Source organism: Mytilus edulis, chromosome 4, assembly GCF_963676685.1.
Source record: "Mytilus edulis chromosome 4, xbMytEdul2.2, whole genome shotgun sequence".
In the NCBI taxonomy this organism is placed as follows: domain Eukaryota; kingdom Metazoa; phylum Mollusca; class Bivalvia; order Mytilida; family Mytilidae; genus Mytilus; species Mytilus edulis.
The window spans coordinates 64,582,250-64,600,259 of record NC_092347.1 but is presented as its reverse complement, the minus strand read 5'-3'; the positions used below and the strand labels follow the sequence as shown (position 1 = coordinate 64,600,259).

The 18,010-nt window shown below is 32.3% G+C and overlaps 1 protein-coding gene across 8 annotated transcripts in view; it reads left to right on the top strand.

The window, feature by feature from the left end:
• Window positions 1-18,010, top strand: part of LOC139520218 (potassium/sodium hyperpolarization-activated cyclic nucleotide-gated channel 2-like) — a 107,364-nt gene that overhangs the window by 34,797 nt on the left and 54,557 nt on the right. For 4 of the 8 annotated variants that reach the window (XM_071312691.1, XM_071312689.1, XM_071312690.1 and 1 more), the window contains exon 1: window positions 2,246-2,512. The exons of the other annotated variants lie outside the window; for them this stretch is intronic. In XM_071312691.1, the coding sequence (XP_071168792.1) occupies window positions 2,372-2,512 (141 nt within the window). In that variant the 5' untranslated portion in view covers window positions 2,246-2,371. Of the gene's footprint in view, window positions 1-2,245; window positions 2,513-18,010 lie in introns of those variants that run through there. 8 annotated transcript variants of the gene reach the window in all.

Sequence of the window (18,010 nt, the reverse complement as noted above, 5' to 3'; positions counted from 1 at the left end):
TCAATATGTGATAAACACATTGCTCTAGTCTTGTTTTCGTCAGAAAAATACATGCAGTTTGAACATCATTTTTGTGAGGGAAAAAATAGTAGGCTTGAAACAATAAAGAGTAATACTGAGTTAGCTGGCAGATTTGGTTGTTCCTGTTGATGCATCAAAGAAGTTCCGTTTTCTCTGCTGATGTATTTCGCTTAATCTAGATTAGTGTTTGGAAACAGTACTCCCAATGCGAAAAATAAATAATATGGTAAACTTCAAAAGTAGCAAAATAATCAGTAAATTGATGGTGGCCTAAAAATGGTAGAAGTAGAAGTAACATTAAATATAACCTAAAACAAAACGACATTGCAAAGGCCTCTGTTCTTTAAACTAACAAGTTGATATGTGTGTACGCTAGATCAAGGATTACGTTTGTATAGTGACACTCACTATATAAATCCTTGGCTGCATGTGGTCAAATGCCTGTAATTCTGTGGTTGTTTTTTGTTGTATCTAATGTTTGTTTTTCGTTTATTGTTTTGTACATAATTCGTTTTCTCGTTTAGATTGTTTAACATTTGTCATGTGTTCGGAGCCGTTTACGGCGTACTAAAATATTTGCTCATTGTTGAAGGCCATGCTGTGAACTATATTTGTTAACTCCTATGTCATTTGGTCTCTGTCGGAGAGTTGTCTCATTGACAGTCATGCCACGAAAACTGTTATTCACACGATACAAAACCTTCGATCTATATGAACAAACAAAGATGACATTATTATAGTAATTCCCCTAGACGTGAAAAAAAAATTAATTCAGATCAATTACCATGCCTACTACTGGTTAGTCAATTATACTAGTTCATGGAAACAACCATACTGCTTTGACTGAACGTCAATCATCATCCATTTCATTAGACTCGGTAGTATACAGGTTTCTCAGTGTGTTTATTGTCTATTTGACGTAAATGTGTATTAATTTGCTCTCCAGTTTGGAAGGCGAAAAACAACCAGAGTACCACCAATAACAGTATCGGTTGTCAATATACATTATAATTATTATTTGAAAACATCTCTGTTGCAATTTCATATATGGAATCCTGGTCATTCAATTCAATCTCGAGTATTACAGAAATCTTGTCTGCTATTAATTCAAAGAAGAATATTGATTAGCCTTTGCATTGTGTAAAATACTAGTCGATCATCTATATGTTAAATGTGTCTCTATTTTAAGAATGTTGTCATAAAGTTGATATCAGATAACTGTCGACTGTCCGCTAACTTCAATTTCCTTATAATAAAACAGTCATGTCTAATTTTTTACATACTGGTATTGCGCTGGGTCCATACAAGCTGGGAATATTTTATTGTATATAACAATAATGTCTAAAGTTGTTTCCAGTTCATTCTAAACACAATCTGTCATTTTCTTTATATTTTTTTACTATCAAGAACATAACAGCTATGCTTCTGGCCAATACATGTTAACTCGACCCAATACAACCTAATGCACTGTCATAATTAATATGAAAGCACCATGACACCATAGTTTTGCGCCAGTTCTATTTGTCATTGGTAGAAACTGGCAAATACCTGTATTGCACCAGCTCTATATAGACACAAGTTGGTACATACCGGTATTGCACCAGATCTATATGAGCACAATCTGGAAATTTGCTCAATTTTTACTATCAAGGGCATTGCAAATATGTTTAGTCATTCAAAAGTCAGAGAACCATGAATAGCAAATAAGCAATAGCTGTCAATCATCTTATACACAATATTGGTTGAGAAGAATATGTAATATTTGCTTCATTAATATTCATAATTACTTTTGGTACCTCGTTTGTTGCTCGGGCACTTGGTTGTAAATGTTTTCTATTGATCAGTTAGGGGTAAGTAACCTTGATAGAGAATTCTCGGATTAAATGGAAGCGGCTTCATCAGAGCGCGTAAATCATAATTATTTGTGATGAAACGTGAACCATCAGTCAAACTCTTATATTACATTTATACGACCAAAGACAATCATTAAAGAACTGTCAGCTTTCACAATCATTAATTCCACGCTATTGGACTGTGATAGACATGTCTTTTAAAATTTCTCGATTGTCAAAGAAAATTCCAATAGAGTATCGAAAGGAAAGGCAATTTTAATTTTTGTCACATTCATAATCACGTGGATGGATTGATGGCTCTGATTTCTTTCTGACGACTGAGGTGAAAATGGAATTATTGATATTACGAACGTCGGGTAGTATCCAAATGATTCCTGCAAATATAAAGACAAGAGCATGATGATAATTAACCAATGGATTGATAGATGATGAATATGATAGCTGTTCCATATGTTTTAACAAATAATTAAACAGGAACTGACTTTACAAACGATTTAATGCGACATCTAACGCAAAAACATGAAACGAGCATAGAAATTAACCATAATTCTCAAAAGATGTCGTACCATCTAAAAAAGGAATATTTAGAAAAATGGATGTCAGTTTTAAACCGAGATAGTGATGATTTAGACGAACAGGTAAGGAAAAGAATATAGTTTTTTTTAGCAAGTAAGGTTGTTCATTTATAAAAAAAAAAAAAATGGTTGAAATGTTTCTTTGTTTTTGCAGTAAATAAATATCGGTAAAAATGAGATAGTGGTACCAGATTGAAATATGATAATCTTAATAATTCAATTCCTAATTACATTTACATCAAATACATGTACTTTACACAGTTTTTCAATGTTTCGGGTCTTCTTCTCGCCTTAAATAAAAGATGCATTTTACAACGTATTAACATTAATTTTATGAACAATTCTTACGAAATGTTCTTGTAAACATCTAAATGAGAAGCAATGGTATTTTTTTTTCTTCTGTTATAGTTCACGAGTATTAACACAACGTTAAAACAAATCAACAGATTATTGATGTTAGAACTGAGAATTATTGATAAACATCCCATCACATTCCTGATTCTCTGATTTGTTTGTAAAGACACAAAGCATATGGTTGTTTTCATAAAAGACATGGACAGAATTGTTATTATTATGTTTTCTGTGTATCGACTTTGGATATGATCATTCTCTGTCTGTTTTATGTCAAGCTTGGTGACTTTGAATATGATAAAATATCGTCTTTCTGTTTAATGTTAAGCCAAGAGCCTACTGTAGATTGAAATGAGTCTCTCTCTGTTTAATGTCAAGCTTGGTGACTTTGAATATGATAAAACATCGTCTTTCTGTTTAATGTGGCTTAGCGCCTACTGCAGATTGAAATGAGTATTCTCTGTTTAATGTCAGCTTAGCGACTTTGAATATCATTAAACATCGTCTTTCTGTTTAATGTTAAGCCAAGAGCCTACTGTAGATTGAAATGAGTCTCTCTCTGTTTAATGTCAAGCTTGGTGACTTTGAATATGATAAAACATCGTCTTTCTGTTTAATGTGGCATAGCGCCTACTGTAGATTGCACTGAGTCTCTCTCTGTTAAATGTCAGCTTAGCGACTTTGAATATGATAAAACATCGTTTTTCTGTTTAATGTGGCTAAGCGCCTACTGTAGATTGAAATGAGTCTCGCTCTGTTTAATGTCAAGCTTGGTGACTTTGAATATGATAAAACATCGCCCTTCTGTTTAATGTGGCTAAGCGCCTACTGTAGATTGAAATAAGTCACTCTCTGTTTAATGTCAGCTTAGCGACTTTGAATATAATAAAACATCGTCTTTCTGTTTAATGTTAAGCCAAGAGCCTACTGTAGATTGAAATGAGTCTCTCTGTGTTTAATGTCAAGCTTGGTGACTTTGAATATGATAAAACATCGTCTTTCTGTTTAATGTGGCATAGCGCCTACTGTAGATTGAACTGAGTATCTCTCTGTTTAATGTCAGCTTAGCGACTTTGAATATAATAAAACATCGTTTTTCTGTTTAATGTGACTTAGCGCCTACTGTAGATTGAACTGAGTCTCTCTCTGTTAAATGTCAGCTTAGCGACTTTGAATATAATAAAACATCGTCTTTCTGTTTAATGTGGCTAAGCGCCTACTGTAGATTGAAATGAGTCTCTCTCTGTTTAATGTCAACCTTGGTGACTTTGAATATGATAAAACATCGTCTTTCTGTTTAATGTGGCTTAGCGCCTACTGTAGATTGAAATGAGTCTCTATCTGTTCAATGTCAGCTTGGTGACTTTGAATTTGATAAAATATCGTCTTTCTGTTTAATGTTAAGCCAAGAGCCTACTGTAGATTGAAATGAGTCTCTCTCTGTTTAATGTCAAGCTTGGTGACTTTGAATATGATAAAACATCGTATTTCTGTTTAATGTGGCTTAGCGCCTACTGTAGATTGAACTGAGTATCTCTCTGTTTAATGTCAGCTTAGCGACGATGAATATGATAAAACATCGTCTTTCTGTTTAATGTGGCTTAGCGCCTACTGTAGATTGAAATAAGTCACTCTCTGTTTAATGTCAGCTTAGCGACTTTGAATATAATAAAACATCGTCTTTCTGTTTAATGTTAAGCCAAGAGCCTACTGTAGATTGAAATGAGTCTCTCTCTGCTTAATGTCAGCTTAGTGACTTTGAATATGATAAAACATCGTCTTTTTGTTTAATGTGGCTTAGCGCCTACTGTAGATTGAACTGAGTATCTCTCTGTTTAATGCTAAGCTTATTGACTTTGACTTTAAACATGAGAACTGATTTTCTCTATGCTTAATGTCAAGCTTAGTGACTTTGAATATGAGAAAACATCGTCTTTCTGTTTAATGTGGCTTAGCGCCTACTGTAGATTGACTTTGAATATGAACACGCATTCTCTTTCTGTTTAATGTCAAGCTTAGCGCGACCACTCGTGTCAATTATGACGATTTTTTATCATGTTGAATGATCTCCTGCTTATAGAAGAAGAATACATGGTGAGCGTGTGTTTTATTTGGAGGCAGTAGTCTTATGTTGTTAGATAGAATGAAATTCAAAACAGTGTGGCTGTGGCCATTGTTGACACATTAAATTCATCCATTGACTGGGACAATTTACGTGAACGTTTGTCTGTAACGACCACTGTTCACGACGTACCTACGATAGACATTTAAACTGTGGGGTTACCAAAGGTTTCTTAACGCCTTTCATTATAAAATAATTCGAAAAAATAATCAGGAATAACCTTTATGTTTTGATTTATATAATTGATATAAATCAAAACATCGTGTTATTTCTGATTAATTTTTCGAATTACTTTATTAAGGTGTTGAGAACCTTTGGTGGCCCCATAGTTTAAGTGTCTTTAAAAAGTACATAGTGAGCAGTGGTCGTTACATACAAACGTTCACCTAAATTGTCCCAGTCAATGGATGAATTTAATGTGTCAATCAATGGCTACAGCCACACTGTTTTGAATTTCATTCTAATTAGCTATAGACGTTTACTCTTTATAGCCATGTATAAAAGTTACTAGATATACTGTCTCATAGACGCGTTGACCATACACACCTTCACTCATACATCGAATATAAAGCTCATTACTGTCTGAAACACACTAAGTTTAATATACCAAATTAAACAAATTCAAAGCATGCAATTATCGCTCCTGAGGATTTTCTTCATCAGGTTCTATGTCATTGTTCTATGTTGCATTACAAACAATAATAAAACATTCATTGTTAGGTGTTGTTTCTGATATTGTTCTTGACCGACACTACATTATGACAACAGCTGTGGCTATATGTACCTACGCTATCTTCTGACAGCAGCGATCATATTTTGGCCATGCTTTTCAAAACTGTGCCAACTGTTCTTGGTCAGGTGTGATGTCTTTCTGTTGGTAAAAAAACTTAAAGCTTCAATCCCGCGTTTTGTGATGCTCAGTCTTTAGTTTTCTATGTTGTTTCTTGTGTACTATTATTTATCTGTTTTTTTCATATTTAGCCATGGCGTTGCCAGTTTATTTTCAATTTATGAGTTTGACTGTTGATCTGGTATCTTTCGCCCCTCTTTTGTAATCGAGTAATGTTCAATAATCCCACTTATTTTCAGTTAGATGGTTTTTGCTTGAGAACCATGTAAACGTTGCAGGATTTGAGGGTAACGGGATATGAGGTTTAAATAATTAGGCTTGTTTACTATTATTTATCTGTTTTTTTCATATTTAGCCATGGCGTTGCCAGTTTATTTACAATTTATGAGTTTGACTGTTCCTCTGGTATCGTTCTCCCCTCTTTTGTAATCGAGTAATGTTCAATAATCCCACTTATTTTCAGTTAGATGGTTTTTGCTTGAGAACCATGTAAACGTTGCAGGATTTGAGGGTAACGGGATATGAGGTTTAAATAATTAGGCATCGAACAATGAAAGCTTGAATCAAATTCTGATTTCGAAAATAAAATTTGTCTAGCAAGCGAAGTTGTACGACTTTGATTATTGTTTGATTATTTTAGTTTCCAAATATGTGCTTCCGGTTTTATTTAGTTTTTCTTTGAAATTGACAAAAATTGAAATGTCACAAACTTATTTTTTAGAGTTTATGTGGCAATAAATATTAAATTGATTTGATTAAATCTGAAATCTTCAACCGTCTCAAGTTGAATTGAAATAGACTAATTTTTCAACTTTCAACTCTCTGACGTATTATTGACATAGACCAATTATCAGAATCAAATCATCAACTCACATAAGAGAAACTGATATAGACAAATTCTACAATTATCTACTCTCCCAAGTGCAACTGACTCATTCCGATTCTTTAATCCTCACCATACCAACTCTATTGGGTACAATTGACATAGACCAATTCCTAATCTTTGGCTCTCTTTAGTGACATCGATATATACCTTTTCTCGAATCCACAACCATTTTAAAGAAAAACACCAATTGACAACTCTATCATGTGAAATTGACATAGACAACTTAAACATGCACTGATATTTCCTGAGGTAAAGTATATTTTGGCCCATCGATTTTTATGGTTTCCTATAGCTTAAAAGGGAATGTCGTTTAAAAGTCGGCTGTAAATTATTGTGACTATAATGTCTGTTTTTCTTTATTGACATATGACTATAATTATTCAAATAGCTCCGCATTTTATGTGTTGCAGTCAAAATTGTCATAAAACGAATACCAATGACAGGCGACACATCTTCGAAAGATAGTACAATGCATGGAATTCTAGATAAAACATGTCTTGTATTACATAATAAAACCCTGATAGAAACTGTCAACACATAATAGCAGAATATTGATACGGCTGTCTCTCAGTTATGCACTAAAATTGAATACTACATGATTATCATGCTATATATCACCATTGTGACAATGGAAAGTAATTATGCTGTTAATTCTGTAACAATTTTATGACAAAAGCAATTAGAATCAACGATAAATAATGAAATATTAATTTAAATAATTACAAGGTACAACTGGTTTCTTCTTGATAATACAATCAAGACACCGACAACTCGACAGTTTAGTAATAATAGCTTAAATATATAAGGCATAGCGGGATATGTTTTAAACTATATTTCGCTGGTACTCTATGAATAATGTATAGTGATAGTTAGAGAAAACGGGGTTTTTTTTTCAAAATTGAGGCACATTATGTTGATGGATTTGGTGTAATATTGTTTTTCATTTGTTCATTACCCTTATTAATATGAACAAACCAAGTTTTGAGGTAAACCGTCTTACCTTGATCACTGCTCATTTAGTCCATTAGAAATTAATAAAAAAAAAACAAGTAGCAATGCGTTGCCTTTATAATCAAACATATGTACATAATAGAGCGTTATCTATTTTTGATAATGAAGGTAATAAGAGTTTGGCATGTGTCTACATGTTTTTAAAATGTAAACAGAGAAACACGAATTTTAAACAGAGAAAAGCTTCAAAAGTGTCAAATTTAAATTCGAAAATGATCAAACCACATTCATTCTATCGAAGCACCTTTTTTCTAAGCAATACTCAAGGGAGTAAACTTGTGTATATGTTTTCGACATGATGACAGCAGATTGAACATAAATATCAAATTTGAAATTGAAGCTGTGAAATTGCATTACCTTGTCATTTACTATGTAGGCTGACTTGACAACTGAAAATATCAATGTTATTTGATATTGTTTTCTTCTGTCATGATCACTTTCGACAAAACAATCAATATTTTATTAAATTCAATCTTCAGAAATTTGAACCGAAATGTGAGTTTGAAGAGAATATCAGAAGTTTAAATTTCCGTTTGTAACCTGAGAAACCGTATTTACCGTGGCAACGGAAATTGAGAAGCTGCATTCATATTGAAGATTTATTGAACGACTTTTCTCACTAATTTTGATTGATTCAACAGCATGTCAGATTGAATTTCCTCAGAAAAGTATTTTTTTTTTTAAATTCTATTGAAGAAGATCTCTCACAAATTGTCTTTTGAGGATTGAAGTATTACATTGTTGGATCAAGCATTGTTGATGAGTTATTGTAATTTTGTTATTATTCGTTGAAAGGGGAAATAGTGTGATGGATTTCATACTGATAATCAAATCATACTGAGTGTATAGTAGTCAGTACGTTGTAGTTACGTGCTATCTGATGACAAGGACTGTACAATTATCTCATACAGTAGTAGTCAATGCGTTGTAGTAACGTGTAGTCTGATGTCAAGGACCGGCAAATAGTGTCATACAAAGTACGTGCTGTTTGGTGTCAAGCGTTGTACAATCATGTCATACAGTAATAGTCAATGCGTTGTAGTTACAGTCTGTCTGGTGACAAGGACTGTCCAATCATACAATACAGTACTTAGTAGTCAATGCGTTGCAGTTACGTGCTGTCTCAGCCTGTCTCGTCAAAAGGATTGAGATGTTCAATCATGTCATTCAGTAGTAGCCAATGCGCAATGCGTTGCAGTTGCATGTTGTCTGTTGGAAATGACTGTGCAATCATGGTATACATTGTGAACACATGGTGCAATGATAATTACATTACAAGTTGCAATTATTCTTACATCGGAATTGTGTAAGTTCTAAACGCTTTTTCTCTTGTAAATATTCATCTATAAACTGAATGTTTTAAATCTAAAAGTTGAAATAGTCATATGAAATATTTGAAATGTAATTAAAATAATACACTGGTAATTAGATAAGAATTACCTCAGCGCAACCACACCCAACACGCAACACCATCAGTTGCTATGGCAACACCATCAGTTGCTATGGCAACACCATCAGCTGCTATGTTGTGTTTTGTATACCGAGTTTAAATTCCCTGTGGTATCTCTCGCCTCACTTTTATGTCGAACATGTCTATTAGCAGTAATGTTATTTACCTCGTATGTTGTAAATTTTAACATTTGGACAAACAAATAGGACAAATAGGTGAATGATGGTGAAAAATACAATGTCACTTAAGATTAATAACAATAATTATATCAAATACAAAATCATTATTATCCTTAAAGGAAGAACAAAACCTAATGACATCTGGTAATGCTAATTATTGTAAAAGCCTTAGTACTGATGTGTATATTAGGTCTTTGGGGACATTTTTAAAGGCACATAATTCATTTAAATTCACAAATTGTCTGTATATTGACACAGATAAGCTATCTATGTTTGTTACTATAATTCACAAAATTGTATTTATTCGCGTAATCTGTCGGTGGTAACAAGATTGTTCAACTAGTTACCAAATACACACTGGAACTGCTTATGGATCCTTTAACTCGTAATCAGTTTATAAATATCAGATGTTTTATTAATTATTCAAACATTATCAACACACGCTCGCCTTTCCTGATTAGATTCTTGTCTTTTTGAGTCTATGGAGAATAATTTATGGATATATTCACAGTTCTACTCATTAACACTTGTAACGACTAATAAAGCTAAAGGCGAAAGGTAGCAATGACGAAGTTAGGTACGAACACATCAGAAACAAATGTAATAACAGATGTATACCAAACACCAAGTTATATTCCAAAGGAGGGAATGCATACACCGAACGCTCGATTATACTACCCGATTTTAAAATAAACAGTCATATATTATTTCCGAAATAAAATTTGGAATAAATTTAGTTTTACTGTTAGCTGAACCTCACACCTGTATGACATTAGACTATGCTATCATAGTCTAAAGAAAGCCGTCGAAATACTATTATTATACTACATGCACCTATATTCTAAACATCAATTTATATATACAATAAAGTTGTAGTTAAACCAGGTTTTACCAATCGCCTGGAAACATGTTGGCAAAATCCTTCAAATATTCAAATTTTAACATTTGTATAAACTATAATAGTAGTAATTAAGGCATAATGATTGATCTTGCTTACTATACCCCTCAAGGAGGTAATAATTCGAATCTCTTATATTATTCTCCTCTTTTGAGATACCTTTTAGATTGCTGTTTTTATATTTCGTATCTCTTAAACTATTCACAGCAATGTAGTCATCGTAGTTAATGCGCATAGTTTTAATCTATCCAAAACATGCAAAAAGTTTTTACACAAAGTATAATAGGAAGAGGTTGTAAACGTCCTGAAGGTTTTCATTCGTTCTTCATAATCATTAACCCTTTATCATAGTTAATATACATTTGATAAATAAAATTACTAAATACAATACTATAACTCGGTCCATCTCCATGAAACAATGACATAAATAGGCAATGTTTATACTGCTGCATTGTAATAACTGCAGTCTGGATTAAATACATACCAAACTTCATACAGTTTACTAGGAATTTGACAGAATATATATTCTGAACTTTTAATATCGATTCTCGCAGATTTTACTAGAGTTAAGGTTCTTTGCAACTAACAAAAATATTCATTGGTACAGAATACAATTAAAACACTTATGCAACCGTATTGACAATTCTTATCATATACATGACTGTTCTGCTTCTCTTTCCCTATATCTTACTCTGTACTACTCCATTTAGCTTATGACTTGTTACCCTTTCTTTAAATTATAGCTTTACGTAAGATATAATGTAAAATTACCACAATATACAGATGAGAAAAACACGTCGTTTTAAGATCTACGACGTTAATAACGTAAACTCATTTGAAATAACTAACCATTAACTGATAACTGCAAAAATGCAATTCTAGCATTGCCTGGGTTGAATTCAACTTGTTTCGTAGGGGACCGTTTCGTAGGGGACGTATTCACATGTTTTATTTTTTTCTCACAACCCCAATATTGCAATAGTAACAAGACTGACTGTATTCATCAAAGCGTTATTAAGCTGTACACTGATATTTTTTTCATAATTTTAAAACCAGTTACTGAAGGAGATTTGACCCGTTTCGTAGTGGACATTTACAAAAATACGGTATCACTCTGGTCCATTTGATGTGCTCAATTTTTCTTACCAACAGTTTAATTGCCGTTATAAAAGCATCACTTCTTTTGTAAGACCCTAATGTTTATATCTCTTGCAAACAAAAAATTACATTGATTTTATAAAACTGTTTATAAGCAAGTTTTAATGACTTCGTTTCGTAGTGGACATTGTGTTAGGAACACACCTTCTAAAATAAAAAATTCTATGTTAAAAGCTGTTTATTAAAATATTTTGGCTCTAAACATACTTTTGAATTATCAAAGAACTTATATTAAGTAAAATTAATATTTATTTCTACATTTTTTTACGATATTTGAGAGTATGAATGTTGAACAGGCGGTCTAGGGACATGCCATTTTGGTTGTTTTGGACCATTCAGGAATCAATATCTTATCAATCCCTCTAAAAAATAAACTGTTTCTTTGCTTAAAAATGTTATATCTAATTCAATGGACTGACTGCACAAAAAATTACTTGCAAAGATCAAACACATTTTTTTAAAGTGGCTGGGACAAGAAAGTACGTTTTTATTGAAAAACGCCCATATATCATACTCAAAGGAGATATCAGGTACATACCAACTTTATAGTATTATCATACTTTATACAAGTTATAAAACGATAGATGTTTGCTCCATATACTGGTGCTGCTTAAAGTTTACTATTTAAATATCGTAAGTTCACAGTTACATGTAGCAATTTGAGGTCGGTTATTTTGTCATAAAGTTTAGTTCTTAACCAAACATAACTGTTGATTTCCAGGGGTAGATCAATCAGCGAAAGGTCAACGACTATATTGTTGAAGTGAAGCTCCTTAGAATAATTTAAGCTTGTTGTCCTTCTTCTTGAAACAATGATGTCAGAAGTGGCATCCATACACAATTTATACGAACACATACACAAGTAACAAGTCCGTAAAAGTTGGTTCCGAAAGTATCTTCAGTTTCAAAGCCATGACGTCATCAACTCAGTAATATGTGCGAATTTTTATTTCTATATATCTCTCATAAGATTCCAACGTTTTGCGTAACGTGCTATCTAATGTGATAATTCAGATAATGTTTCTTGTTAGAGGACAGTAATTAGAAAGTCTCTGTCATAAGACATTGCTCTTCCTTGAACTTTGTCGCTTGTTATGTAGGATAATGCTTTCATTATTTATAATCACCTATTGAACACTCACAGTGACGTTCAAAGTCATTTATTTTATAGACAGAAATGGGAATATTTGAAATGTGATGGCAGTGTAAAATGCATAGTAATGTGGTATTTAGATGATTTTGAGCTTTGTTACATGGCTCGTCCGTGTAATTGATTATTTCGTAGAAGAAAGGTCGGTGATGCAAGCAGTCGAAATTGATTATTTTTAACTCCCTTTTGAAGAAATTAGGGCAGTTATACAGACGGTTTGAGATTGACAACGTAAACCAAAAACATGATGAAGCAAGAGTTTAACTATCTAAATTAGATGGAAGTTGTGTTTAAAATAAAAATGTCTTTTCGAAATTCAAAGTGAAGAATTTGCATAGTTAACGTGCACGAATATTTCAGGAAGGTCTTGCAGTTTACATGCATCTCTCCGTCTTAACTTAAATGCACCTTTTGTAGAATCTTATATCTGTGCTTGAATGAATATGGAACTAGTTTGTCGTGTAGAGTCTGTTCCAAAGAATTACTCTTGACAATAATATATATAGTAGAAGTGTTTGTTACAGAATAATTAGATAAAATAGACGCATTTCACATGTATATATACGTCGCAGAATAAATGTCCTTTATTCTGATATTTTAAATGAACAACGTATAAGAGTATCTTAAAATATATGCCTTTACTAAACGTTGTCAGATTGAAGGATTTCTTTTACTTTTTGAACGTCACATTAAGCCTCTGTTGATTATATCTGTCACATTGAATCTATTGATAAAGAGACAGTCGTCTACCAATTAACCGTATTTCGTTTTTCTGGCATCAACGTGTCCATAATTGGCCAATGAATATATTCACCCAAAATATACGTTGACCTTTAATGGATATAGGAAGATTATATGAGTGTCCATGAGACAACTATCTATCCAAGTCACAATCTATAAGTAAACCATTAGAGGTCAAGATACGGTCTTCAACATGAAGCATTGTCTCTCAACGAAAAGGAGGCTATAAAGGGCCCCCAAAAATATCTAGTGTAAAACTATTCTGTTTTACTTTTTATAAATTGTGACTTGGAAGGAGAGTGGTCTCATTGGCACTCATGATTCTTCTTCTTATATCTAAAGAAGGTTTAGATCTTACAATTATATGCCTTATAATACCAAAATGAGTAAGTTTACTGTTTACACAAATAACTAGTTACAAATAATGGTTATCCCATAGACTTGTAAACCGAAAGGAATATAAACTATCGAGAATTAGCACGCGAACATGTTATTTTCTATAGTGACTCAACTGTGCTATAAGGCATTTAATGCATGTGCAGACTTCATTTGTGTTTTATCATAGAAAAATAAAATATATTTATTTCAATTTTCTCAGTCGGAATACCTGAATAACAACCGTCATGATACCGTAAATCGATACCGTCTTCGGTTTAATTAAATATATTTTATGTTCTATTGACGGAACATTTATTGGCGGTAAAACCCCGCAAAGAATTAAAAAAATGTTTTGATTGATAAACATGAACGATTTATTTAGTTTTAAATCAATCTAGAATTATTTAATGTTTTCTAAGAACAGTTTACTCGATTTAGAACAAAATAGGGGGGATATTGATTTAACATTTTGGACCAAAATGGTAAATATGCAAACAATACCTAAAATATTTTAACCTTTTATACGGATATTGGATTTTTTTCGCCGGATGATATAAATTTAAAACACAAAGCAAATTATCGATAGCTTCAATACACTTACTCTATTTAGAGATTCTTAAATCAAAACAAGTTCAGGTTGTATAGAGTTTATAATCCAAATTCGACTAAAACTCTCTATATATATTTGAACGATAATATCTTGCCTTTATAATTTCCTATATAAGGTATTCCTGGAGCTAACGATTTTCCTACTCTTTCCTGTATTTTTTTTTCTTTTCTTTAACTGTTAAAGGAAAATTGGCCTGCTTTTGTAAAATTGAAAACAAAATAGAAAGAAAACTAATTTAATTCTAGAACGACATGACTTATTGAATCGTATTTTGAAGTATATTATCTCTTTGAGAGAGTTTGTCTCTAAGGAATCTACGTTAATATATAATTTGTTAAAAATGAGGAGATGTGGTAAACTATGATGGCCAATAAGACAAATATACAACAGAATACAAAAGAAGAGGAGTTAAGCAACTATGTGTATATCACCGTAAGACCTTCAACAATAGACAATACCCATAGTATATGGTCAGCTGATAAAAGATCCAACCATGACATGATATGAAACATCTTGAACACAAACAAACGGCTTGATATATGACAAAACAATAAACAAAAAAGAAATGCGACAGACAGCAACCAACAGCAACAACTAGCATGTGTCCTGTCTCATATCTTTTCAGAGAATTTGTATCGGACTAACCCACGCTATTGTATATTATGACGCGTATAATACATTTAGCTGAAGTTCGCCTATGGGTGTGCCATTTTTCTCCCTGTATTGAAGACACGTGTGGTCTGATGTTGTTGTTTTACTTTTTGTTCGGGTTGTTGTCTTTTTGATACATTCACAATTTCCATTCTCCATTATATTAAGAAGTGTTGGGCAAAAACGAATCCTGGTAAACACATGTTTTTGTCCCTCTGACACATTCCCAATTTCCATTCTCAATTTTACCTTTCATGAGGCGGATATGGAAAGTTTGTCTACACGGAACCACTGCATATACATTTCAATCATCGGTGGTCAAAAAAGCCTGTCCCAAGTCAGGAACATCTGGCCTTTGTTAGTCTTGTGTGATTTTTAATTTTAGTTTCTTTAATATATTTCGGAGTTTAGTATGACGTATACATTTTTGTTAAGGGCCAGCATGAAACATGACTCCGGATGCGGGATTTTCTCGCTGTTTTGAAGACCCATTGGTGGCCTTCGGCTGTTAGCTACTCTTTTGTCGGGTTTTTGTCTCTCTGACACATTCCCAATTTCCATTCTCAATTTTACCTTTCATGAGGCGGATATGGAAAGTTTGTCTACACGGAATCACTGCATATACATTTCAATCATCGGTGGTCAACTTTTAAATAATTGCATCCGAATATGTTTAGGAAATAAGTTCAATTTTGTAAGTCTTGAAAAAACATGAAATAATTAAATGAAAACTTGTATGTTTTACGTTGTTTATGAGTAATCACATATATATAGTATATTCGATTTTACAAAGCCGACTGACATACCAGTTTTAATCAGTAAATAGCAGATATCAGTCCCTCTTTGAGCAGCAGACAGATAAGGTATATTAATTGCCTTTGACATAAGGACATCTTCGCTAAAAGAAATAATTGTCTTTTATATTGTTGACCTGTACTCGATTGACCATTACATCATTGATTTTATGTCTAACAGTCTTGTTTATTATTCTTGTATATTGATGATAGTCTATTGTATGAATTAGATACGACAGTTATCCTAACTAAGGACAATAAGAGTCTTGAGGCTTTTACCAACTGAAAAACCTGATGAACACACGATTTAAAGGATATTGCCACACATCTAAATATGAAAATACTTTAAAAGTTGTAAAAAAGCAAGGCTTCTTTATAGCTTTTTAGCCCCAATAGGCAGTATTAGATTGATTTCTTCAATTCTGTAATTCGATCAGTTTAATTAAAATGAAGTCTGTGATTTCTCTATGCTTATAATATGCTTCGATGAGTAAGTAGGTCAAGGTAGAAAGATATCAATCAGAACGTTATTGGATACATATATGAATACGTTTTTCTTAATATCTACCCTAAAAATGCATTAATCGAACGTATCAATGTTTTTTATTAGAATTGATAGATAAATGTAAACAAATGTTCTCTATGGTCGGGTGGTTGTCGCTTTGACATATTCACCATTTCCTTTCTCAATTTTATATGCTAATAGAAACCAATTAAGTTATATTATGTTTATTTTATAGATTCATTTTTAGAGCTTACATAATAGCCTTATATGCACGGTATATGAACTTTCTACATATACTAGGTGTATATAATAACAGATGTATTTGAGCTTTTGATTTTGCCATTTATTGAGAGACTTTTCGTTTTGAATTTTGTAATTTAGACCGAAATTTCGCGACTCGCTGAACAATAAAAAAATAGTATAAGCGGGAAGTAGTTGCCGAGGACAAAAATTCACGTACTTTTGTTTTTCAATGTTTATTTCGTGATAATATTACATGTACAAATGTATTTCTATTGTAATTATTGACTATACACGTTTATTACAGTTGTAAGCGTTGGAACTATTTAAATATAAATTTTTAGAGGAAAAGAGGTTGAAAATTGTCTCCCATTTCTTCCCAATATAAACTCCAATCCTGCTTTAAATATTACATGCATACGTTGCATGTTACAATAGAAGTATGGTAGCTATAAATTAAATTGATGTTAATCCTGTAGAAAGAAGTATTTCATTTAAGAAACTGAGGGACTACAAGTTGTTGTTGCAGACGAAATGAATTTACATTATTCTGATACACAGATTGTCTGATTAAAGACATAATAGGAAAAAGATAGAACTTAGCGTATATCAGATGTCAAATGTTCCAAAGCACATTAAAGTAATTTTTTGAGACGACATCCGGGCATATGCTATGTGACATAACATCTCCTTCAGACATTCAGAGTCTGTTTTATCGATCAAAGTGTCTTTACATTGTTAGACGTGTAACAACTACTAAAGCCGTTGATTTTGATTTTTATTCATATATAACTTTATAAATTGACTTGCAGTATTGGAAAATCCTGGGTTTTCAATCAGTGTTTACCTTATCATACCTTATTGTGTTTGTTTGAGCATGCAATTGATAACAAAAATATACGAGGAAGCAACTACATAATTATCGTAAGAACTATACCGTTTAAACAAATGAATATGGGAATTGTAATCTACCCAGCTAAAAATTTATCTCAGCACTTCTGATAAGAATTACCATTGATATGGAAATAATTATAAATAAACTGTTTAAAAACATTTGATTTTATGAAGTACAAAGGATTTTGTACCCCAGGAATAGATTATCTTGACCGTATATACGTATTTGACAAAGCCTTTTGAAGTTTTAGATCCTCAATGCTCTTCAACTTGAGTGGAACAAGGAAAGAACACTTTTAATCTCTTGCATTAATGTTCTTCATCTGTACATTTATCAGATGACTATTGGCTAAATAAATTAGCATATACAGAAAGACGGTCCATAATGTCAAAAGTTTAAGACTCTCCGATAAATTTTTCAAATATCTGCAGTGATGTAAATAAGAGACGTCTGTTTGGCGTATACTAGGCTTATTAATGCTTTGCACAAGATGTCATTTTGTCATTCGACATTTATATCAAAGAACAATATTAAATTGTTTCTCCTGGAAGTAGTCTTATTTGTATTATATATATGGGAAATGAAATTCAATACTAGAGTTCAGCTATACTCATGGTACTCCGAGACAGATATATATATATATATATATATATAAATATAGATTATCCTGCTACTATCTTATATTATTTGGG